Source organism: Oryctolagus cuniculus, chromosome 7 (genome assembly GCF_964237555.1).
Source record: "Oryctolagus cuniculus chromosome 7, mOryCun1.1, whole genome shotgun sequence".
NCBI lineage: Eukaryota > Metazoa > Chordata > Mammalia > Lagomorpha > Leporidae > Oryctolagus > Oryctolagus cuniculus.
Window position 1 is genome coordinate 21,211,753 of NC_091438.1, and position 23,667 is coordinate 21,235,419.

General features: G+C 44.0%; 1 protein-coding gene, 1 long non-coding RNA gene and 1 other non-coding gene across 4 annotated transcripts in view; 1 reads left to right on the plus strand and 2 right to left on the minus strand.

Annotated features, from left to right (window-relative positions):
* The window catches only part of LOC138850496 (uncharacterized), a 35,165-nt gene extending 22,362 nt beyond the window's left edge, over positions 1–12,803 (minus strand). Inside the window, exon 1 of the long non-coding RNA XR_011390308.1 lies at positions 12,227–12,803. This is a non-coding gene — a long non-coding RNA (uncharacterized lncRNA). The remainder of the gene's footprint in view (positions 1–12,226) is intronic.
* LOC138850756 (U6 spliceosomal RNA) lies at positions 4,078–4,184 on the minus strand. Its single transcript, XR_011390936.1, has one exon. It is a non-coding gene; the product is annotated as a U6 spliceosomal RNA (small nuclear RNA).
* A 132-nt stretch (positions 12,804–12,935) lies between the features above and the next one.
* Positions 12,936–23,667, plus strand: part of XRCC2 (X-ray repair cross complementing 2) — a 36,674-nt gene continuing 25,942 nt past the window's right edge. The window contains exon 1 of one of the 2 annotated variants that reach the window (XM_008263926.4): positions 12,936–13,115. In XM_008263926.4, coding sequence (XP_008262148.3) covers positions 13,077–13,115 — 39 coding nt within the window. In that variant the 5' untranslated portion in view covers positions 12,936–13,076. The remainder of the gene's footprint in view (positions 13,116–23,667) is intronic. The other variant, XM_070077297.1, reaches the window with a different exon arrangement.

The following is a 23,667-nucleotide window of genomic DNA, read 5'->3' on the forward strand; positions in this document are numbered from 1 at the left end:
ACACAGACATTTCTTTTTTGTTTGTTTTTTAAATTTTATCTCCCACATATAAGAGAGTCCAGCTTATTTCTGGGTCCAGCTTATTTCACTCAGCATATTCTCCAGATGTGTCCATTTTGCTGCAAATGGCAGAATTTTATTCTTTTTTATAGCTGAATAATATTCCATTGTGTGAATATACCACATTTTCTTTACCCATCCATCTGATGATGGACATTTGGGTTGATTTCAAATTTTGGCTGTTGTGCACAGTGCTGCTATAAACGTGGTGGTGCAGGTATCTCTTTGATGTGCTGTGTTCAAGTCTTTGGGTATATACCCAGTAGTGGGATTGCCGGATTACATGGAAAGTCTATTTCTAGTTTTTAAATAAATCTCCTCACTGTTTCCACAGTGATTGCACCAATTTACATTCCCAGCAACAGTGTGTAAGTGTTCTTTTGTCCATATTCTCACCAGTATTTGTTACTGTTGGATTTTAGCCATTCTAACATGGGTGAGGTGATATCTCATTGAGGTTTTGATTTGCATTTTCCTGATGGCTAGTGATACTGAGCATTTTTTCACATATTTGTTGCCCATTTGTATTTCTTATTTTGAGAACCATCTTTTGAAATTCTTTGCCCATTTCTGAACTGGATTGGTTGTTTCTTTTGTTGTTGAGTTTAAGTTGCTGATATATTCAGGATATTAATCCTTTGTCAGATAGATGGTTTGGAAATATTTTTTCCCACATATTTAGTTATGAAGCATAGGTTTTAGTACTCAATCTTCATATAAACACTCATGCATACATTTTGAAACATAACTATTAAATAATAATTCTATTAAAATGAATTTTAAACCTAGTTTAAAGAACTGTTATCAGAAAAAAAAATGTAATTTCAGTAAGTACTAAACCAATGCCTCTCAGAGTATGATCTGAAGATCTCTAGGGGACTGAGGTATTGTGGCAGTGGGTTAAGCTGCTGCTTGGGATGCCTGTGTCCCATACTGGCGTGCCTAGGATCAAGTCCTACCTCCACTCCCAATTCAACTTCCTGACAAAGCGGCCTGAGAGGCAGAAGCTGTTGACTCAAGTACTTGGGTTCCTGCCATTCACATGGAGTTCCTGGTTTGGGCTTGGACCAACTTTGGCTTTTGCAGGTATTTAGAGCATGAACCAGGAAGTAGAAGATCTTGCTCAATCTCTCCCTCTCTGTCATTCTGCCTTTTTTTTTTTTTTTAAGATTTTATTTATGTATGTATTTGAGAGGCAGAGGCAGAGGCAGAGGCAGAGGCAGAGGCAGAGGCAGAGGCAGAGAGGGATCTTCTATTGGCTGGTTTACTCCCCAAATGGCTGCAATGGCCTGAGCTGGCCAATCTGAAGCCAGGAGCCAGGAGCTTCTTCTGGGTCTCCCACATGGTTGTATGGACCCAAGGACTTGGGCCATCTTCTACTGCTTTCTCAGGCCATAGCAGAGAGCTGGATAGGAAGTAGAGCAGCTGGGACTTGAACCAGTGCCCACATGGGAAGCTGGCGCTGCAGGCAGCAGCTTTACTGGCTACACCATCGTGCCGACCCCAAGATGAATAAATCTTAAAAAAAGACTGCATTATCTATTTTTTATTTTTATTTTTTAAATATATATTTATTTATTTGAGATGCAGAGTTACAGATGGAGAGAGGGAGATGGAGAGAAAGATCTTCATCCACTGGTTCACTCCCCAAATGGCGGCAGCACTGGAGCTGGGCCAATCCAAAGCAAGGAGCCAGGAGCTTCTTCTGGGTCTCCCATGTGGGTGAAGGAGTCCAAGCACTTAGGCCATCTTCTACTGCTTTCCCAGACCATTAGCAGAGAGCTGGATTGGAAGTGGAGCAGCCAGGACTTGAACCAGTGCCCATACAGGATGCTGGCACTGCAGGTGGCATCTTTACCTGCTACACCACAGTGATGGCCCCTGTTACTGCCATTTGGGGAGTGAACCAGCAAATGGAAGAACTCTTTCTCACTCTCTGTAACTCCACCTTTCACATAAATCTTAAAAAAAAAAAAAAAGTTCCTTCCCTCCATTCTTTAATTTATTCATTTTTTTCTATTTATATCAGTATGACAGCATGGATTTTTATTTCATTTTATGCATTATAATCTACAAGCATCGTTACTTACTTTGATGCTCTGACTGTTCCAGATCTGGCAAGTGGCAAGCTGTCTGAATTCTGTGAACTTTTATAATATCTTCATTATTTTGGAGCTACTTTCTTACTTTTTCAACCTGATCTTGCATTTTTCCTGCCCTAGAATTTTTTCAAGAAGCCATAGTTCTTTTCCTTGGAGAATGGTATTCAGAAACCAAGAGCTGAATATTAGGTGTTCACAATGCATTATTGCTTCTAGACCCTCTTGTGGGACACAGAAAGGAACTACAGTTTCATATCTAGTTCTATCCTTAAGTATTTGTATATACTAACAACTATCAGCTGACACTGATACATCCAATTCTAATCCAACAGCACATGGTTTATTCCAGTCTTATTTTAACTTCTCTGAAAAATCTGGCTTTTGTTATCTGTAATATATTTACCTAAATGCTTGATTTTACAATATAATAAAAATCAGTAACCAAATTGCTAACACAATACCACTATGAAGAAACAAATCTGCCTACCATGGTATAATATTCATTTATAGCTCCTTTTGTCTTTAGTCTTAGAACATGAAGAGAATCTGTTTCAAAGATACTTAGGTTATTTCCCTACCCTTCTCTTTCAGGATTTGTTAGACTGTTGTTTTCTCTTATAGACTTCTCCCATCTTTGCTGATTTTTTTTTTATATGTGAAACATGAACATGGCTGTAAAAATCAGAACTACTAAAAATAAAGTTTCACTTAGAGAAACATGCCTCATTTCTTCTCTTTTACCCTATTTTCAATCTCCATCTTTTTTCTTAATTTTTAAAAGTTTTTTTTTTCCTTTTATCTGAAAGGCAGAGAGACAGATCTCCCATCTACTGGTTCATTTCCAAAATGCCTGCTACAGCCAGGGCTGGGCCAGGCCAAAGCCAGGAGCCTGGAACCCAGTCCAGGACTCTCAGATGAGTGGTAGTGATCCAGCCACTTAAGCCATCATCTTTTCTTCCCAAGATACTAACAGGAATCTGGATCAGAAGTGAAAGTCAGGACCCAAACCAGGCACTCAAATCTGGGATGTGGGTATCCCAAGCAGCATTTAGCTCCACACCAAATGCATAATTTTTGAAATTCTTCAACATGCTAGCAAACTTTATACTTAACAAATATTTTTAAATTAAACCTTCATGAAGGAGCTGTAATTGTAGCATAGTGGCTACACCTGCAACACAGGCGGTCCATATGGGCATTGGTTTATGTCCCTGCTGCTCCACCTCCGATCCAGCTCCCTAATGGCCTGATAAAGCAGCAAAAGATGGCCCAAGTGCTTGGGCCCTGCCAACCACGCAAGAGAGCTGGAAGAAGATTCTGCTGTGGCCACCTGGGGTTCATTCCCCATCCTTTCGGATTGTATTCTTCTGTCTTCTGTAGATAACCAATATCATTAGTTTCTTCCTGTGTTTCTTTTTTGTCCAAATGAATAGAAACATGTATTTTCTTATTCCTTGTTCCTTCTCACTTGAAAGCTAACAGATACTTCTTCCACTTGCTCTTTTACTCAACATTATGTCCTGGAATCACCTCACATAAATGCCTAGAAATCTTCTTTATTCTTTATTTTTTTTTTAAGATTATTTATTTGAAAGTCAGAGTTACACAAAGAGAGAAGAGACAGAGAGAGAGAGAAGGGTCTTCCATCCGCTGGTTCACTTCCCAATTGGCTGCAACGGCCTGAGCTGCACCAGTCCTAAGCCAGGAGCCAGGAGCTTCTTCTGGGTCTCCCACGCCGGTGCAGGGGCCCAAGGACTCGGGCCATCTTCTACTGCTTTCCTAGGCCATAGCAGAGAGCTGGATTGGAAGTGGAGCAGCCGGGTCTCAAACCGGCGTCCATTTGGGATGCCGGTGCTTCACGCCTGGGTTTAACCCGCTGCACCAGAGCGCCAGCCTTCTTTATTATTATTATTTTTTTAATATGGAACGCTTCATGAATTTGCATGTCATCCTTGCGCAGGGGCCATGCTAATCTTCTCTGTATCATTCCAATTATAGTATATGTGCTGGCGAAGCGAACACCCTGTCTTTATTCTTTATTAGTGCTTCATAGTGCTCCATTATGTGGCAGTGATTTTTTTTTTATTCAACCATTCTTCTATGTATGCACATTTAGGTCATTTCCAATATTTTACAATTACAAATAATGCTACAGCATATATATTTTTTGCATATGTGTTTGCAATGTTGAGAGTATGACCTCTTGTCGCTCCCCGTCTTCGTGGAGGAACGACACAGGACCCTGTGCTGTTCTTTTGTCTGCTCGGCCCTTCCCGGGTTTGCTGCTGGTTCTTCCCGGGTTGGCTACCGTCCCTTCCACCTCCGTGGAAGGGCGGTTCCCCCTGCCACTTTCCCCACTTCCACGGGGGAGCGGCACACCGCCGGCCAGCTCTCTCGGGGGCTGCTCAGGTGTTCCTTCAGGTAGATGTTCCTGGTGCATGTTGTCTCTCTCCTCCTTTATAGTCCTCTTCCACCAATCCCAACTCTGCTACCCACACGCCGAGTACGCTGCTCTCCTCCAATCAGGAGCAGGATCAGTTCCTGCAGTTTATTGGTTGAACTGGAGGCAGCTGTGTAGAAGCTGTTTCCTCCTCTCCCAGCGCCATATTGTGGGAGAGCAGATGCATAGAATAACTCTTAATTCCAGTAACAGTCTAGTCCGAGTTGCTCCCCACAACCTCTGAGGTCACTGCCTGTGACACCAACATCCCATATGGGTGCCAGTTTGAGTTCTAGCTGCTCCACTCCCGTTCCACCTCCCTACTAATGTGCCTGGGAAAGCAGCAGCAGATGACCCAAGTCTTTGGGCCCCTCCCCCCACATGGGAGATCTGGAAGAAGCTCTTGGCTTTGGTCTGGCCCAGTCCTGGCTGTTGTGGCCATTTGGGGAGTGAACTAGTGGATGGATGCTCTCTCTGTCTCTCTCTCTGTGTAATCATGCTGTTCAAATAAATAATTTTTAAAAAAAAATTTTTTTTTTGACAGGCAGAGTGGACAGTGAGAGAGAGACAGAGAGAAAGGTCTTCCTTTGCCGTTGGTTCACCCCCCAATGGCCGCCGCGGCCAGCGCGCTGCGGCCGGCACATCGCGCTGATCCGATGGCAGGAGCCAGGAGCCAGGTGCTTTTCCTGGTCTCCCATGGGGTGCAGGGTCCAAGCACCTGGGCCATCCTCCACTGCACTCCCTGGCCACAGCAGAGAGCTGGCCTGGAAGAGGGGCAACCGGGACAGAATCCGGCGCCCCAACTGGGACTAGAACCCGGTGTGCCGGCGCCGCTAGGCGGAGGATTAACCTAGTGAGCCGCGGCACTGGCCCAAATAAATAATTTTTTAAAAAAAAGAAAGTATGGGCCGGCGCCGCGGCTCACTAGGCTAATCCTCCACCTAGCGGCGCTGGCACACCAGGTTCTAGTCCTGGTCAGGGCGCCGGATTCTGTCCCGGTTGCCCCTCTTCCAGGCCAGCTCTCTGCTGTGGCCCAGGAGTGCAGTGGAGGATGGCCCAGATCCCTGGGCCCTGCACCTGCATGGGAGACCAGGGGAAGTACGCGGCTCCTGGCTTTGGATCAGTGCAGTACTCCAGACACGGCAGCCATTGGAGGGTGAACCAGCGGTAAAAGGAAGACCTTTCTCTTTGTCTCTCTCTCTCTCATTGTCCACTCCGCCTGTCAAAACATAAAAATAAAAAAGAAAGTATGACATCAAGGTAATTCCCTGGATGTAGGCTAGCTCAGTAAAAAATTAATGATTGTATCATTTGTTGGAAATTACCAAATTCCCCTCCACAAAGATTCTATATTTCCATTTCTACCAGCAGTATATGAGTGCCTAAAACATCTTTTACATAATAAGCGATGCAAATTATGGGAGTAATTTCAAAACCATGTCGTACAAGATGGCTAAAACAAACAGGTGTGTGGTTAATGAACCAAACTAGTTAATCTGACAGGTAGTCTTCATTAGGAACATTGCAAGGACTCAGAAACTCATTTAGCCTGGAGTGCCTATTTCATTGCAAAGCCTTCTTTCTCAAATCCTGGTTTGTTGTATGTAAGCTTCTCTTTGAATTGAAGTGAGTAGAATGGAAGAGATGGGTGACCTACAGATGTGATTTTGGATATATGTGTCTTCATGGTGGAGGATGTAGTGAAAATAGCTTGTCCTACCCAGCATCCACCACCCACTTCTCTTGCTAACCATTTAGATTTTATTATTGTTGTCATTACTGTTATCCATACCTTTTTCACAGCGCCTATATACTTCAAAAAATTAAATTATTTGAAAGGCAGAGTTACAGAAAGAGAGGGAGAGGCAGAGTGGGCGAGTGAGAGAGAGAGAGATATCCATTCCCTGGTTCACTCCCCAAGTGGCAGCAACGGCCGGGACTGGGCCAGGCTGAAGCCAGGAACCAGGAGCTTCATCCACATCTCCCATGTGGGTGCTGGGGCCCAGGCACTTGGACCATCTTCTGCTTTCCTAGTGCGTTACCAGGGAGCTGGATAGGAAGTGGAACAGCTGGCAGACGAACCAACACCCATATACCACAACAGTGCTGCAGGTCATGGCTTAACCTGCTGAGCCACAGTACCAGCCCCATTACCTATATGCTTTCAAAGCAAGTACCTCTACTGCCGGGTCTAGAAGTGGAACACATAGCTCAGGCTTAAGCTACCCAGCCCAAATTCATTCCCTGCTTGTTATTAATGTTTCAGGTGTGCACACACTATAGGGACCTAGGTTGAGAATAGGAGTCTACAGAGAGGGGAAGAAAACTAGGTACATTTGCCTAATTGAACCTTTCAATTAAACTAATCTTCAAACTTGTCTTCCTCTTGCACTTTCAGTTATGCGTCCCCACAAATACCAATTATTATTTAAATAAGAGTTTGGTTTTCTGATTGCAACCCCAAAACATTCTAATTTATGCAATGAGTAACTTAAATCACATCATGAAGAAATAAATTAAAAAAAAAAAGAAATATTCAATAAGTCATGTTATTCCCTCAGTTTTTTTTTTTTTTTTTTTTTTTAAGATTTATTTATTTTATTTGAAAGGCAGAGTTACAGAGAGGCAGAGGTTAGAGAAGAGAGGGGTTCTTCCATCTGCTGGTTCACTCCCCAGACAGCACAACAGCAGGAGCTGCACTGATCCGAAGCCAGGAGCCTCTTCCGGGTCTCCCAAGCAGGTGCAGGAGCCCAAGGACTTGGGCCATCTTCCACTGCTTTCCCAGGCCATAGAGAACTGGATGGGAAGTGAAGCAGCCAGGACTAGAACCAGCACCCATATGAGATGCCAGCACTGTAGGCAGCAGCTTTACCCACTCTGCCGCAGCACCAGCCCCATTCCCTCAGCTTTTTAAAGAAAACTAGAAAATATATGGATACGGCCAGCGCCGTGGCTCCATAGGCTAATCCTCCGCCTTGTGGCGCCGGCACACCGGGTTCTAGTCCCGGTCGGGGCGCCGGATTCTGTCCCGGTTGCCCCTCTTCCAGGCCAGCTCTCTGCTGTGGCCCGGGAGTGCAGTGGAGGATGGCCCAAGTCCTTGGGCCCTGCACCTGCACAGGAGACCAGGAAAAGCACCTGGCTCCTGGCTTTGGATCAGCGCGATGCGCCGGCAGCAGCGGCCATTGGAGTGTGAACCAACGGCAAAAGGAAGACCTTTCTCTCTGTCTTTCTCTCACTGTCCACTCTGCCTCTGAAAAAAAAAAAATATGGATACAAAAACATGCATCTTCGCAAGAAGCTTTTTCATTTCAGAAAATGCTCACCTTTTTAAAAATTTTATTTTTATTTATTTGAAAGGCAGAGTTAGAGAGATGGGGGGCGAGACAGAGAGAGAGAGAGAGAGAGAGAGAGAGAGCTCTTCCATCTGCTGGTTTATTCCTCAAATGGTTGTAAAGGCCAGGGCTAGGCCAGGCTGAAGATAGGAGCCAGGAGCTTCATCTGGGTTTTCCACAAGGGTGCAGGGTCCCAAGCACTTGGGCCATCTTCCATTGCTTCCAGCGCTGGCCCCTCTTGCCTTTCTTAACTACGGTTACATTCCCACTGCCCTAAGCCTCTGCTTTGCTCATACAAAAGTGTTTATTTAGGGGCTGGCACTGTGGCATATGAGCTTAAGCCTTTGCCTGTAGCACTGGCATGCCATATGGGCAACTGGTTGGCATCCCAGCTGCTCCACTTTCGATCCAGCTCTCTGCTATGGCCTGGGAAAGCAGTAGAAGATGGCCTGCACCCGCATGGGAGACCTGGAAGAAACTCCTGGCTCCTGGCTTTAGATTGGCCTAGTTCCAGCTGTTGCAGCCATTTGGGGAGTAAACCAGAGGATGGAAGACATATCTCTGTTAACTCTGCCTTTCAAACAAATAAATATATCTTAAAAAAATGTTTATCCTGTTACAGATTATTTAGTAGAAGTTGTCAAGAACTGTAAAGAGTCAAAGATTTTTTTTTTTTTTGACAGGCAGAGTGGACAGTGAGAGAAAGAGAGAGACAGAGAGAAAGGTCTTCCTTTGCCGTTGGTTCACCCTCCAATGGCCACCGCGGCCAGCACGCTGAGGCCGGCACACCGCGCTGATCCGAAGTCAGGAACCAGGTGCTTCTCCTGGTCTCCCATGGGGTGCAGGGCCCAAGCACTTGGACCATCCTCCACTGCACTCCCGGGCCATAGCAGAGAGCTGGCCTGGAAGAGGGGCAACCGGGACAGAATCCGGCGCCCCGACCGGGACTAGAACCCGGTGTGCCGGCGCCGCTAGGCAGAGGATTAGCCTGTTAAGCTGCGGCGCCGGCCAAGAGTCAAAGATTTTACCCTTCTTGCAAGTTGTAGGTCTACCACAATTTCACAGATTCTGGCAGAACATGCCAGAGTCCAGTCAGAGACAGAACTTTATTACTCAAAGCAACAGCAGTAGCCAGAATATTGGCACTTTTTTGTGATGATTATCCTAGCCTGAATAAGCTCAAGACAGTGAAAAAAGAGGGCCAGGCAATACCTACACATGGAGTGGGCCATGTTACAGGAGAGGAACTCTTTTTTTTTTTTTTTTTTTTTTTTTTTTGACAGGCAGAGTGGACAGTGAGAGAGAGAGACAGAGAGAGAAAGGTCTTCCTTTGCCGTTGGTTCACCCTCCAATGGCCGCCGCTGCAGCCGGCGCACCGTGCTGATCCGATGGCAGGAGCCAGGATCCAGGTGCTTTTCCTGGTCTCCCATGGGGTGCAGGGCCCAAGCACCTGGGCTATCCTCCACTGCACTCCCTGGCCATAGCAGAGAGCTGGCCTGGAAGAGGGGCAACCGGGACAGAATCCGGCGCCCCGACCGGGACTAGAACCCGGTGTGCCGGCGCCGCAAGGTGGAGGATTAGCCTATTGAGCCACGGCGCCGGCAGGAGAGGAACTCTAACCTTTTATAATGGACAATAAGCATGATTTGACTCCTAAGAGAGAAATTATGTATATTTTCCATGACTTTTCATTATACAAATAATTCTGACAACCTGGAGAATAAAAAAAAAAAAGTAAGCTTCATAGGAAATCCAGGATCTCAGTTCAAAAGGAACTATTGCCCAATTCATCAATATCAACATTATAATCAGAGTTGGATTAAGATTTGTGGATTCGCTCAAAGAAAACAAATTAATTTAGCACCTCTTCAAAAGGTTCTATTTTAAATATTTGTACATTGTTAGAGATTCAGAATCCCCCATCTTGGTGCGGGAGGGTAGGGAGGAGGCTGAGTAGAGTTGGCTGTTATCAGTGAAAAGACACCAGCTTGTTCATCTTATTTCTATCACAATCTGCTAACCCTCATGTGGTGTCAGGTACCTGCGCTGCTCAAGCAGGTCTTTGCTGGTGTCTCTCATCTCTCTTCCCCAGTGCCTTATCTTTCGCTTGAAAAGACTTGCAACGTGGGGAGGCATTTGGCATGGTGGTTAAGACACTGCTTGGGATGTTCGTGTCCCCTGTCAGAGAGCCTGGGTTTCAGTCTCAGCTCAGCTTCTAATTCTTTTCCTACTGCATACCCTGGGAGGCAGCAGGAGATACCGCTAGTGGTAATGTCCCTACCACCCATGTTGGAGACTTGGATTGAGTTCCTGGCTCCTGACTTCAGTCTGACCCACCCCTGGCCATTGCAGGCATTTGGGGAATTAACAAACAAACTTTAAAATTTAAATATTTATATATATTTATTTACTTGAAAAGGCAGAATGAGAGAAACTGAGGGAGAGACAGAGATTGAGATCTTTCACGTATTGGTTAAGTTTTCAAATGCCTACAACAGCTGGAGCAGGGCCAGGCTAAAGCCAGGAGCCTGGAACTCCATCTGGGTCTCCCACATGAGTGGCAGGAACTCAAGTACTTGGGTCATCATCAGCTGCCTTCCCAGGTAGATTAGCAGGAAGCTGGATACGGAGTTAAACAGCCAGAACTCGAATTGGCACTCCAATACAGGATGAGAGAGTCGGACGCAGCAGCTTAACTCACAATGCCCACCTCAGTTAAAAAAAAATTTTTTTAAACTACATGACTTACAGTCTATAAGGGGAAAAAAGGTTACAATAGAACAGAGTTCCAATAAAAATTTTTTTTTTCCATTTGATAGCTCTACAATTGTTCAGTATGTAGAAGAGTTTTTAGCATCTTTTATGGTCTACTACCATGGACAACTGCCAGACAGCTCATGCCTTAATCAGGCCTTAATTACTGCTATCATCATGAACAGTAGCTATATACTGAGTATTTATTGTGTCTCTGGCACCAAGTTAATTGATGACCTAAGAGAGATAGGGAGGTTAGGAAAGGAATCAATATTTTTGTGCTAGACTCTTCACTGATTTTTAAAGTACATTATTTTATTTAGTCATCACAGTACCGTTCAGAGTGGTTCAATAACTTGCATTGTGGTAAAAGAAAAAACTGGATTTAAAATTCTAGGAAAATGTGACACCAAAATCCCTAGTGTGCTCAGAAAACTTGTCTTGGAATTCAAGAAAACTATAATGCAGTCGGAGAGAAAAACTCTATGCACTGAATAGCTTTAACATACACTGAGCATTAACCGTGATTATAGAGAGGACCACAGGAAAACACATAGTCAAAGTTATCGTCATACTCTATGCCAGTATAGTAGTTTAATTCTATCACCCCTCTCTGTATACTAAAATAGATCAAGAACAGTTTCTGAGGAAGATTTTTTTTTAACCAAAACCTATGAAAAGGGTAACAATCGTATAGGTACTTTACTTGATTAGGCATCTTCATTTTCCCAAGAGAAATCTAACTCAGGACTCTGAACATCACTCTTTCTCAACATAAGCCCTCAGGACTGGCGCTGTGGTGCAGTGGGTAAAGCTGCAGCCTACAGTGCCTCCACTTCTGATCCAGCTCTCTGCTATGGCCTGGGAAAGCAATAGAAGATGGCCCAAGTCCTTGGGCCCCTGCACCTGTGTGGGAGACCTGGAAGAAGCTCCTGACTCTGGATCGGCCAGCTCCAGCTGTTGTGGCTAACTGGAGAGTGAACCAGCGGATGGAAGACCTCTCTCTCCCTGTGTAACTCTGCCTTTCAAATAAATAAATAAATCTTAAAAAAAAAAAAAAAAACCTAAGCCCTCAGACTAAAACTTTCTGAACCTTTTTACACTAATCACCAAATTTATCTGCACCTGTTCTTGACTAGTTGTCTATGGTCACAGCTGAAGAGATCCTGGCCCTTATCTAAAAAAAAAATCCGATTCCTAGAACTTTCTTCTTCAGATCCCAACTCCATCAAATAACGCTTTTCAGATCATATATTTAACCGTTAAGACTCTACAAACTCTCTCCTGTTTGCATTTAAATATGCCATTGTCTTTGCTTTCTTAAAAAAAATCATCCTTCTTAGCTCCTGTATGTTTTTGCTAGATATTATCTCTTTCCCTCACAGTCAAGCTTCTTTAAGGGCCTCTCTGAACACCTGGTCTTCATTTCCTGTTTGCCATTATTGTTATCAACCCACTACAAGCTGGTCAACAAAGCAATATAAGCCAACATCATGACTCAGTTTCTTTATCTATAAAATGGGGATAATTGTACCCACCTTATAGGACTGGACGGTTATTAAATGTAAAGCCCTTGGAAGAGTCCTTGGCATATACTAAGCACTGTAAATATTAACTCGTATTATAATCATTATTTCTTACACAGCTGCAAGAGAATTGGAAGAGTGCCAGCCTCAGTTTTAGCCAAGTAATGAACAGCTGTTGAAAGTGAGTTTTTAAAACACATTTCAGTAAATAACTTAATAGTTTGTAAACTATTTAGGCATGTCATATGCCCAGAACGTAATCCAAATTTGGTATATGGCAAATATTTTCTCTCACATATTACAAATATATGCTAACATATCTTAATTTTTTATATTAGATATACAAAATATGTATCAATGAATAGACACAACAGTAATAGAATTATTCTATCTGTGAAAAGGACTTGGAAAAGCTGAAGGTTTCATATATTTTCAGAATTCTTTTAATTTCGTGTTCCTTTATCTTTTCCAAGGACTAATCACACAATCAGACACGGCTTTCCATCCCAGCTTGGAGAAAAGAGCCTCACTGCTAAGTAAACGTAACTTTAAAAATTAAAATCTGTTAAGTACATGGGGAAAAAGTTAAGTATATGCTGTTATTTTCACCCAACAAAAAGGAATCGGAGTACAGGACGCTCGGTCTCCAAGGAGACGGAAGACAGCCCGGCGCGCGACGCCGAAGTCTGACGACACGGCTCTAGTGCGCATGCTCCCTCCTCGCCGGCGCCGGCCGGGCGCAGTGCGCACGCGCCGCGGGGCAGCGGGTGGCCTGGTCTGACTGGCTTCGGTCCTCTAGCTGTTGGTCAATGGCGTTGGTGGCGGGAAAGTTGAGTGCCTCGCGCGCTGAGCCTTCGGGGCGATGTGTAGTGACTTCCATCGGTCTGAGTCCGGGACCGAGGTGAGAGCTGTCGGGATGGGAACGTGGGAGAAGAGAACAGGGCCGCTGGGTCGGGGCGGCGCGGCCTGGGCAGCGTCCGCTCTGGGACTGGCCGGACAGGGACGGACCAGGGACGGGGCGCCCGCTAGCCGCACCCTCGCCGCGCCCCACGAGTTGGCTGCTTCGGAGCTGGGAGCCTTCCGGGAGGTCCGAGCAGTGGTGCAGGGTTTACTACGTTCGTTCCCAGATTTGTGTAAAATATGAGGTCCCAATTATCAAGGATTATGGTCTGAAACCTGTATCCAATTAATATCCGTCAGAGATGGCAAACTATTCAGGAGAAGCTAGGAAAGGGAAGAGGTCACCAGTTGGAGCGTTTACGGAAGCTTTTCCGGCACTGCCGGTATTTGAATGGGTTGCGCCACCGTCTCCGTGTGGTCCACATACCTCTGCCTGTGGCATCCAGCCCTCGATATCCCAGGATACATTTCCAGTATCTCTGGAGCCACAGCAGCCGGTTGACGCCCTGCAATAATTCATTCAGGGCATTGCCACGCAAGGGGTTAAGTCACAGCCTGTGACACCCGTATCCCTTATGGGCGCCGGTTGGAGACCAGGCTGCTCAACTGCCCAGCCAGCTCCCTGCTAATGCGCCTGGGAAAGCAGCAGAAGATGGCCCAGGCCCTTGGGCCCCTGCACCCTGGTGGGAGACCCAGAAGAAGCTCCGGGCTTCAGCCTGGCCCAGCTCTGGCCAGTGGCAGCCTCTTGGGGAGTTAACCAGTGAATGAAAGATCTCTCCCTCTCCCTCTCCCTCTGGAACTCTGCCTGTCAAATAAATAAATAAATCTTTAAAAATAAGAATTGATTCAGGAATGGAACACTTAAGTGTACAGCGCTTATTGTGTATCAATCACTGGTTAAGGAGTAGGAGTAAGAAACAAGACACAGCTGTCACTAAGGAAGGGAGGCTGCTGTGGGAATTGCAGCGCTCCTGACGGTTGGCCTAGGGCTTAAAATGCCAGGTAAGATGACCGACGCATCCTGCTTAGGAGTACCTGACTTCCTTCCATACCCTCCTCCCACTCTTGATCCCAACTTCCTGCTAATGAAATCCCTGGGATGCAGCAGGGGATGGCTCGAGTAATGAGGTTCCTGGCATTTACCTGGGAGACCTGGATTAAGTCCTTGGCTCCTGGCTTCTGTGCGGCCAAGCCTTCTCTGCAGACCTTTGGATACTGAGCCAAGGGTGGGAATTTGCTCTCTGTTTTTGCCTCTTAAATCAATAATTGTAAAGAATTTTTAAAGTTACAAGATATGTAGTAAAAGCATGCTGTCCAACAAAGGAGTGGGTGTAATCAAAGACTAACTGCAGGGGATAACTTGGAGTTTGGGGAGGTTATTTGTTTTGTTTTTCTAAAAAAGTTTTAAAAGATTTAGTTATTCCTTTATTTGAAAGGAAGAGCAAGAGAGAGAAAGCTCTCCCATCTGCTGGTTCACTCCCCAATTGGCTACAAAATCCAGGTGTAGTCTAGGCCAAAGTCAGGAGCTCCATCTAGGTCTCCACATGGGTTCCAGGGGCCCAAGTACTTGGGCCATCTTCCGCTACCTTCCCAGACATGTTAGCGGGGAACTGGATGGGAAGCCAAACAGCCAGGACTGGAATTGGCACTCTGATATAGGATGTTGAAATCACATGCCATGGCTTAAACTCCTGTACAATGCTGGCCCCCTAAAGAAATTATTTTAACTAAAGTAGGACCATTTGCAGTGCTTTTGCAAGGAGAGGAGTAGCAAACAGAGGTTTTGAATTAAGAGCATAGCTATGTAGGGGAACAGCAAATAGTTCTGTACATTGGAACAAAAAGGTAGAACAGTGTTGGCAAGGAAGCCCTGAAAAATAGGTGGAGTAAAAAGGATCTTTTATACAGCGAGGAAGAGGATTGCTTCAGTCAGCTGAAAGTCAGCGAACTTTCTATGAGGACCAGATAGTTAATATTTACTTTTTGCAGGCCATGCAGTTTCTGTCACAACTTTTTTGTTCTCTTCCAGCGTGAAGGCAGTCATAGATAGTAAGCAAATGAGCTTGAGTGTGTTTCACTTTTAAGCTTTTGGATTTGGCTTGTTGGCCATAGGTTGACAACTCCTGCAACTTAACAGAAAAGCCACTTCTTAGTATAAGAACTGCTACAGTTAAAGGCTTACTTACTTTTTTTTTTTTTTTAAAGATTTATTTATTTATTTGAAAGTCAGAGTTACACACAGAGAGTGGAGAGGCAGTAGGGAGGGGAAAGAAGGTCTTCCATCCGATGGTTCACTCTCCAATTGGCCACAATGGCCAGAGCTGCGCCGATCCGAAGCCAGGAGCCTCTTCTGGGTCTCCCACGTGGGCGTGGGGGCCCACGGATTTGGGCCATCTTCGACTGCTTTCCCAGGCCATAGCAGAGAGCTGGATGGAAAGTGGAGCAGCTGGGTCTCGAACTGGCACCTATATGGGATGCCGGCGCTTCAGGCCAGGACGTTAACCCACTGCGCCACAGCGCCAGCCCTTACTTACATTTTTAAAAGTTTATTTATTTGTTTTTATTTATTTAAAAGGCAGAGTGACAGAGATCTTGTATCCACTGGTTTACTTCCCAAATGCTCAAAACAGCTGGAGCTGGGCCAGGCCAAAACCCGGAGCCAGGAGCTCCATCCACATTTCCCATGTACCTGAGCCACTATCTGCTGCCTCTCAAGGTGTGCATCAAAAGGAGGCTGGATCAGAGGCAGAAGTCAGACTAGATCCCATACACTCATGCTGGCCTCCCAAGCCATGGCTTAACCCCCTGGGCTACAATGCCTGTTTCAAACGTTACTTATTTAAATGATAATTTAAAACACAGGTTAAACTCGGATGACTTTTTGTAGTCAGAGCAAGCCTAGCATCCAAAAATGAGGAGTCTAGCACAGTCAAGTCATAGAACAAACAATTGAGCATCATATCCTTGGGATCAGCGCTGTGGCGCAGCAGGTTAACACCCTGGCCTGAAGCGCCAGCATCCCATACGTGCGCTGGTTCTAGTCCCGGCTGCTCCTCTTCCAGTCCAGCTCTCTGCTATGGCCTGGGAAAGCAGTAGAAGATGGCCCAAGTCCTTAGGCTTCTGCACCTACGTGGGAGACCTGGAAGAAGCTCCTGGCTCCTGGCTTTGGATCGGTGCAGCTATGGCCATTGCGGCCATCTGAGGAGTGAACTGGTGGATGGAAGACCTCTCTCTTTACCTCTCTCTGTAACTGTCTTTCAAATAAATAAAATAAATCTTTTTTTTATTATTATTATATCCTTTGCCTACCATGTTTGTCTGACAATCTTAAGTAGGGTTGCGTAGCTAGTATTATTTGCAGTAGAGTAGGATGAGGGGAAAAGAGTAGGAAGTTAAGCAATTGGTGCTATTCTTTTTTTCTTTTTATTAACAAAACCAACTAAGCAAGTCTATTCTCTTTTAAGTGTCTTTTTTAACTGTATAGCTGCTGCTTAATTTGTTAGGATGCTGTTTTCTTTCTCTGTTTATTAATTTATGAGCTCTGCTTGGAGGCATTGCATTGAAGATATCTGAAGATATAAACTATTCCAAAAATCTCAAAAGGGTACTTTAAAGTTTTAGTTCACTGGAGTTATAATCTTATAAAGTAGGACGTTAACCTTGTGAGTAGTAGGAGAAAGACAGCTTCATACGAGGTCTTCAAGAAAACAGAATTTTAAGGGCCAACACTGTGACTCAGTGGGTTAAGCCACCACCTGCAGCACCAGCATCCCATATGAGTGCTGGTTCTATTCCTGGATGTGCCATATCCAATCCAGCTCCCTGCTAATGCACCTAGGAAAGCAACAGAAGATGGCCCAAGTACTTGGGTCCCTGTACCCACATGGGAGACCTGGGTGAAGCTCTTGGCTCATGACTTTGGCCTGTCATAGCCCTGGCTGTTTTGGCTGTTTGGGAGTGAACCAGTGGATGGAAGATTGGAAGATTCTCGCTCTCTTCCTTTCCCTCTGTATCTCTGCCTTTCAAATAAATTAATAAATCTTTAAAACAAACAAAATTGCAAATAGTATTACCTTTTAACAGATTCTGGAGATGCAGCTCACTATGTGGCAGGGACCCAAGCCCTTGAGTATCATCTGTTGCCTCCCAGGATGCACACTAGCTGGAAGCTGGATCAGAAGCAGAGAAGCTGGGAATCAAACCAGGCATTCCCCTATGGGATGTAGGTGTTCCAAGCAATGACTTAACTGCTGTGTCAAATGCCCACCCCTAATCACAGACTTTCGGAACAGTGTTTATCTCCTTCTGTCTCCCTTTCTTACCCAGAGTAGAATCCATGCTCTATTGTTATAATTATTTTGTTATAAATATCACCAACTTCTTTGCCTCTTTAGCCCTCTAGTCTACTTGCTTAGCCATCAGTAAACTCAACTTTGTATTTTTAGTGTATCAACACCCACTGAGCTGAATATCGCTAGAGGAAAAATTACAAAGGATGATTGATTTCATTTTGTGTTTAGAATCATCAACCTCAAATAGATCCCCCAGTCCAATTAGATTTCCCTGGTAATTTACTCGTTCACTATAAAATATGTTATAAAATCCAGCCTTACCCCTGAATCCCAGAAACATGTTGTATTTTCCTCTTTTATTTATTATTTTTATTTTTAAGGTTTTATTTATTTATTTGAAAGGCAGTTACATTGAGGGAGAGAGAAAAAGAGATTTTCCATCTGCTGGTTCACTCCCCAAATGGCAGCAACAGCCAGGACTGGATCAGGCCAAAGCCAAGAGCTTTACCTGGATCTCCCACCTGGGGTACAGGGGCCCAAGCATTTGGGCCATCTTCCATTGCTTTCCCAGATGCATAAACAGGGAGCTGAATTGGAAGCAGAACAGCTGGGACTCGAACCAGTGCTCATATGGGATGCTGGTGTCTCAGGAAGCAACTTAACCCACTTACTGTGCCACAATGCCGGCCTCTCTACTTTCCTCTTGACATAGCGACATGTATGTTTAATAGGCATTCCACACTTAACATGTTCATCCTTGATTGACTCCTTATTCAGGGAAAGTACAATAGTTTGTATTATAGAAGAGTATTTTTACTCTTGTTAAATTTATGAGCAAGCTCATTGTAATTTGGTTATGAGGAAGAATGTGATTTTCTTAAGAGGTACATATTAAGTATTTGAGGGGACTTGGTTTAGCAACAGAAAAAGTTAAATTTGATAAACAGTAATTAATGAATCTAGGTATAGAATATGCATGTTCATTGTACAATTCTGATAGTTTCTCTGTAGGCTTGAGATTTTTACAAAATTAAAGAATTGGAAGAAAAAATTTAGTATGTCCCAAACTGAAGACTTGGTTTACTTACCAGCACCCCCATATACTCCACCTCAACTTGCTTCTTCTCTTGTCTTCCCTAGCTTAGTTGGTAACTGTATTATACCTGTTGTATAAGCCAGACACCTTGGAGTCATCCCTGGATCCACTTTTTCTCTTAGATCAGTTCACATCCATTTCATTAATACGTTCTACTTTTTTTTCAGAATACATCATGAATTTGACCATTTTCACTATGTTTATTGCAACCATTCCTATTCATAGTCTCCATCACCTACTTTATTGCAGTATGCTAATTGGCTTGCTTCCTACCTTGCCTCTTAGACTAGTGTATTTTCCACATGATATCTAGAGTGATCCATTTAAAACATAGGCAGACACTGCTGCTCAGAGCTTTCCAGAGGCTCCTCACGTATCGTTTATTAAAAAAAAAAAAAAGAAAGAAAAGTCTAGACTCTGCCATTTCTTAAGTGATTTGCCTTTCAGTTCCACCTGTAACCTCGGATATCTGCTGCCTTTTTAAATTTCATCTACTCATCTACGTTCTCTGTCATCCTTCTTCACGTGTTTCTTTGAATATGCCAAATACAATTCAACCTCAGGTTTTTGCACCTTTTTTTTTTTTTTTTAAATTTGAAAGGCAGAAACACAGACACATATCTGTGATCTACTGGTTCATTCTCTAAATGCCTGCCACAACCAGGCAGGCCAGGTTGAAGCCAGGAGCCCAGAACTCTTATCTAGGCCCTACCAAGCAGATGGTAGGACCCAACTATTGCTGCCTCTTAGGGTGTACGTTACCTGGAAGCTGGGATTGGGAGCAGAGCTGGGACTCAACCAGGCTCACAGATTGGGATGCCCCCCCCCGCCTTTTGCACTTCTTGTTTATTCTGCCAAGGTTGTTCTTCCCTCAGAAATTCACATGCTTACTTTCTCACATGAGTTCTGTTTCTGTTCAGATGTCAACTCACAAGAGAGTCCTTTCCTGATCGCCCACTGTAACACAGTTCTTCCTACAGTCAATCTTTACTCTCTTATCCTCCTTAGCACTTGTTACACCTGACATTTCATATTGTTTATGTTGTCTTCCCATCTCCTGCCTCTGCCATTTAAAGTTCATAAGAGCAGACTTTGTTCTCTGTTGGGTCTCCTCCCATAGGTCCAGGGTTTAAAACGATATTTAGCTTACAGGCTGTACTCAATAATACTTGTTTAGTGGTTGAATTTCATGCCTTCATTTTATTCCCTCTTTGGACTTTGCCTCATTTGTCAAAAAAAAAAAAAAAAAAAGGGAGGATTTTAAATTTTTAAAATTTTGTTTAAAAAGGAAAAAGATCTTCCATCTGCTGAATCTCCCCCACAAATGCCCACTTTGGCTAGGCCAGGTCCAAGCTAGGAGCACAGAACCAAATCTGAGTATCCCAGGACTCAAGTACTAGAGCTATCATCTATCTGCTGCCTCTCAGGGTGTAGATTAGCAGGAAACTAGAATTGGAATTGGAGCTGGGATTCAAACCCAGGCCCCCTCATGTGGGGTGGAGGCATCCCAAGTGAGATCTTTTTTTTAAAAAAAATTATTTTGAAAGAGTTATAGAGAGTTTCCATTTATTGGTTTACCCCCTAGATGGCCACAACTGCCAGTGCTGGGCCAGACTGGTACCAGGAGCCAGGAGTTTCTTTTAGATCTTCCATGTGGATGCAAAGGCCCAAACACCTGGGCCATTTCTGCTGCTTTTCCCAAGCCATTAACAGGGAGCTGGATCAGAAGTGGAGCAGCCAGAACCCAAATCAATGCCCAAATGGGATGCTAGTGTCACAGGCAGCAACTTTACCTACTAGGTCACAGCGCCAGCCCCCCAAATGATGTCTTAATCCAGTGTGCCAAATGTCTGCTCCAAGATATTTGATGAGAATGCTCTAATTTTTTCTGTTACTGATTTCTAATTTGTTTCATTATGGTCAGAGAACACTGTATATGATTTCAATTCTTTTAAATTTCTTGAGGTTTGTTTTATGGCCTGGATATCTCTATCTTGATGAATATTCTACAGGCAATTGAGAAAATTGTGTATTATGCCGTTGTCAGGTGAACTGCACTATTTATGTGAATTAGAGCCTGTTGGGTTGAGTGTGCTGTTCAGATCTTTTATGTTCTTGCTGATTTTCTGTCTAGTAGTTCTGTCATTTATAAGGAGGTAGGTATTGAGTTTCCAGCTATAATTGTGGATTTATGCTTCTCCTTTCAGCTCTATTAGTTTTGCTTCATGTATTTTGAGGCTCTGTTTGATATGTGTACTTTAAGGATCGTTACATCCTCCTGGTGGATTGATCCTTTAATCATTATGTAATGTCCTTTGTCTCTAGTAATTTTCTTTGCTCTAAGTCTACTTTATCAAATATTAATATGAAAATTCTGCTTTTTCATCAAATTTCTATGATAATATATGTACTGCTTTTTCTCTGAATCCCCTCCTCTTACAATAGAATAATTTTTGCTCCTAAAAAGGGACAACTTTTCTACTTGTGATAGAGAGTGCATCCATCCCAGTCCTCCTCAAGGACATCACTCCTGCAGTTAATCCCACTCTGTGGTCATTTTTCTCTGCTTCTGTGTCCTCTTTTCTACCATTTTTTTCCATCAGCATCGCAACTGAAAACAATAGATAAATTTTTAAAAAATGAAAGACTGAGGCTGATATTGTGGCATAGCAGGTAAAGCTACCACCTGCAATGCTAGCTCCCTGCCAAAGCAGTGGAAGATGGCCCAAGTTCTTGGGCCTCTGCACCCATGTGGGAGACCTCTATGAAGTTCCTGGCTCCTGGCTTTGGTCTGGCCCAGGCCCAACCTTTGCGGCCACCTGGGGAGTGAACCAGAGGAAGGAAGATCTTTCTGTCTCCTCTCTCTGCCTTTCAAATGAATAAAATAAATCTTTTTTTTTTTTTTTTTTTTTTTGACAGGCAGAGTGGACAGTGAGAGAGAGAGACAGAGAGAAAGGTCTTCCTTTGCCGTTGGTTCACCCTCCAATGGCCGCCGCGGCCGGCGCGCTGTGGCCGGCGCACCGCGCTGATCCGATGGCAGGAGCCAGGAGCCAGGTGCTTTTCCTGGTCTCCCATGGGGTGCAGGGCCCAAGCACCTGGGCCATCCTCCACTGCACTCCCTGGCCACAGCAGAGGGCTGGCCTGGAAGAGGGGCAACCGGGACAGAATCCGGCCCCCCCACCGGGACTAGAACCCGGTGTGCCGGCGCCGCTAGGTGGAGGATTAGCCTAGTGAGCCGCGGCGCCGGCCGAATAAAATAAATCTTAAAAAAAAAAAAAAAAGAAAGGAAGGAAAAAGAATGATCTCCCTCGATACACTTCCCCTCCAATCCCTGAATGCTCCTTATCACAGCAAAGAACTGCTTGTGCTCTGCTTCTGCTTCCTTATCTCTCAATAATACTTTAGCCCAGTATATTCTGCATCTCTTCTCCAACTAAAACACCAAAAGCATTCTTCTCAGAGTTATCAGTGACCTTTATGTTGCCAATGCAGAACTCATTCTTTGTCTTCATCATACTGGACTTTCCACTATTGATCTCAAATCTCCTTAAAGCATTTTCTTCACTTAGGACTCTTAAGGACCTGCCTCTGTCAAAGGTAGGGCCTGAAGGAACAGAGGAGAATATGTGCTTCATGCAGGCAAGCTTCATGCAGGAAAGGTAGATCAGTGCATGTCTACTTCCTGCTTTAAAATTACCCATTAGAGAGGCCTTCATTGTGTTGGTAGTGGTAGAGCTACTACCTGCAGCACTGCATCCCATATGGGTGCTGGTTCAAGTCCTAGCTGTTCTACTTCCAATCCAGCTTCCTGCTAATGTACCTAGGAAAGCAACAGAAGGTGGCCCAAGTACTTGGGGCCCTGCACCCACATGGAGACCCGGAAGAAGCTCCTGGCTTCAGATCAGCCCAGCTCCTGCCATTGTACCCATTTGGAGAGTCAGTCTCTCTCTCTCTCTTTCAAATAAATAAATAAATCTTTTAAAACAAAAATAAAATAACCCACTAGACATTAGAAGAGCTCTACTCTCTTGGGAAAGAGAGGAGAGGAAGGAAAAATACACTGAAGTGTTTCTCCAGTAGGATTCCTCCCATACCAGTGAAGTAATGAGTGTTCTGCCATCAGAACACTCCTGCAGTTTTGATGTAATGCTTTCCTTCTCTAGCTAGCATCCTGCATAAAGTTGACTTTTCTGTCTGCATAAAATTTTGAAGCACAGTCTGTTATAACTTCCTAAATTATTTTTTGACTAGTACATTTAGTCTCCTTTATTTTTTTAGTTTTTAAAAATTACTTTAGAGACAGAGTAGTTGCCCCTTATCAGCAGGGGCTATGTTCCAGGATCCTCAGTGGATGCCAGAAACCATAGATAGTACTAATCCCTATATATATTATGTTTTTTTTATTGTTTACATACACAGATATGATGTCTTTTCCATCTTACCTAGCACTGTCACACACTGGAGCCATAACTTTGCAGTTTGAGAAATAAGAACAAAACTAACACAAAATTCTTTTTCCTTCATAATTGCACAAATAGAAGATTGATTCTTACTTTAGATCTTAGCATACAGGTTTTTTTTTCCTCCCTAGATCCAGAATTTTAACATTTTTGCTTAAAGAAGCCCTTTATGGCTTCTTTTTAGCATATCTGAATTGCTGGCATCCCTACTGTAGTACTTTGGGGCCATTACTAAATAAACTATGTAAAGGTTACTTGAACACAAGCACTGTGGTATCACAATTCATAATAGTAAGTGTTGTACACAGTGCAAAGGAATATTCACTGGACAAAGGAGTGACAGGCAGGTTTGAGTGACATGACTTGAAATTTCATCATGTTACTTACTCTGAACAGTGTGCGATTCTAAACATATGAGTTTGTTTCTGGAATTTTCCATTTAATGTTTTTAAAATGTTATTTCATTTCTATTTATTTGAAAGGCAGAGCAATAGTGAGAAAGAAGTCTTCTTTCTACTGTTTTACTCCCCAAATGCCTACAATAGTTGGGGAATAGGTCAGGCCAGATCCAGGAAGTCCAGGATGTCCAATTGAGTCTTTCACATGGGTGGCAGGGATTCAGTACTTGAACCATTATCTGCTGCCTCACAGGCACATTAGCAGGAAGCCACGTTGGAAACAGCGAAACTCAAGCACAGGCACTCC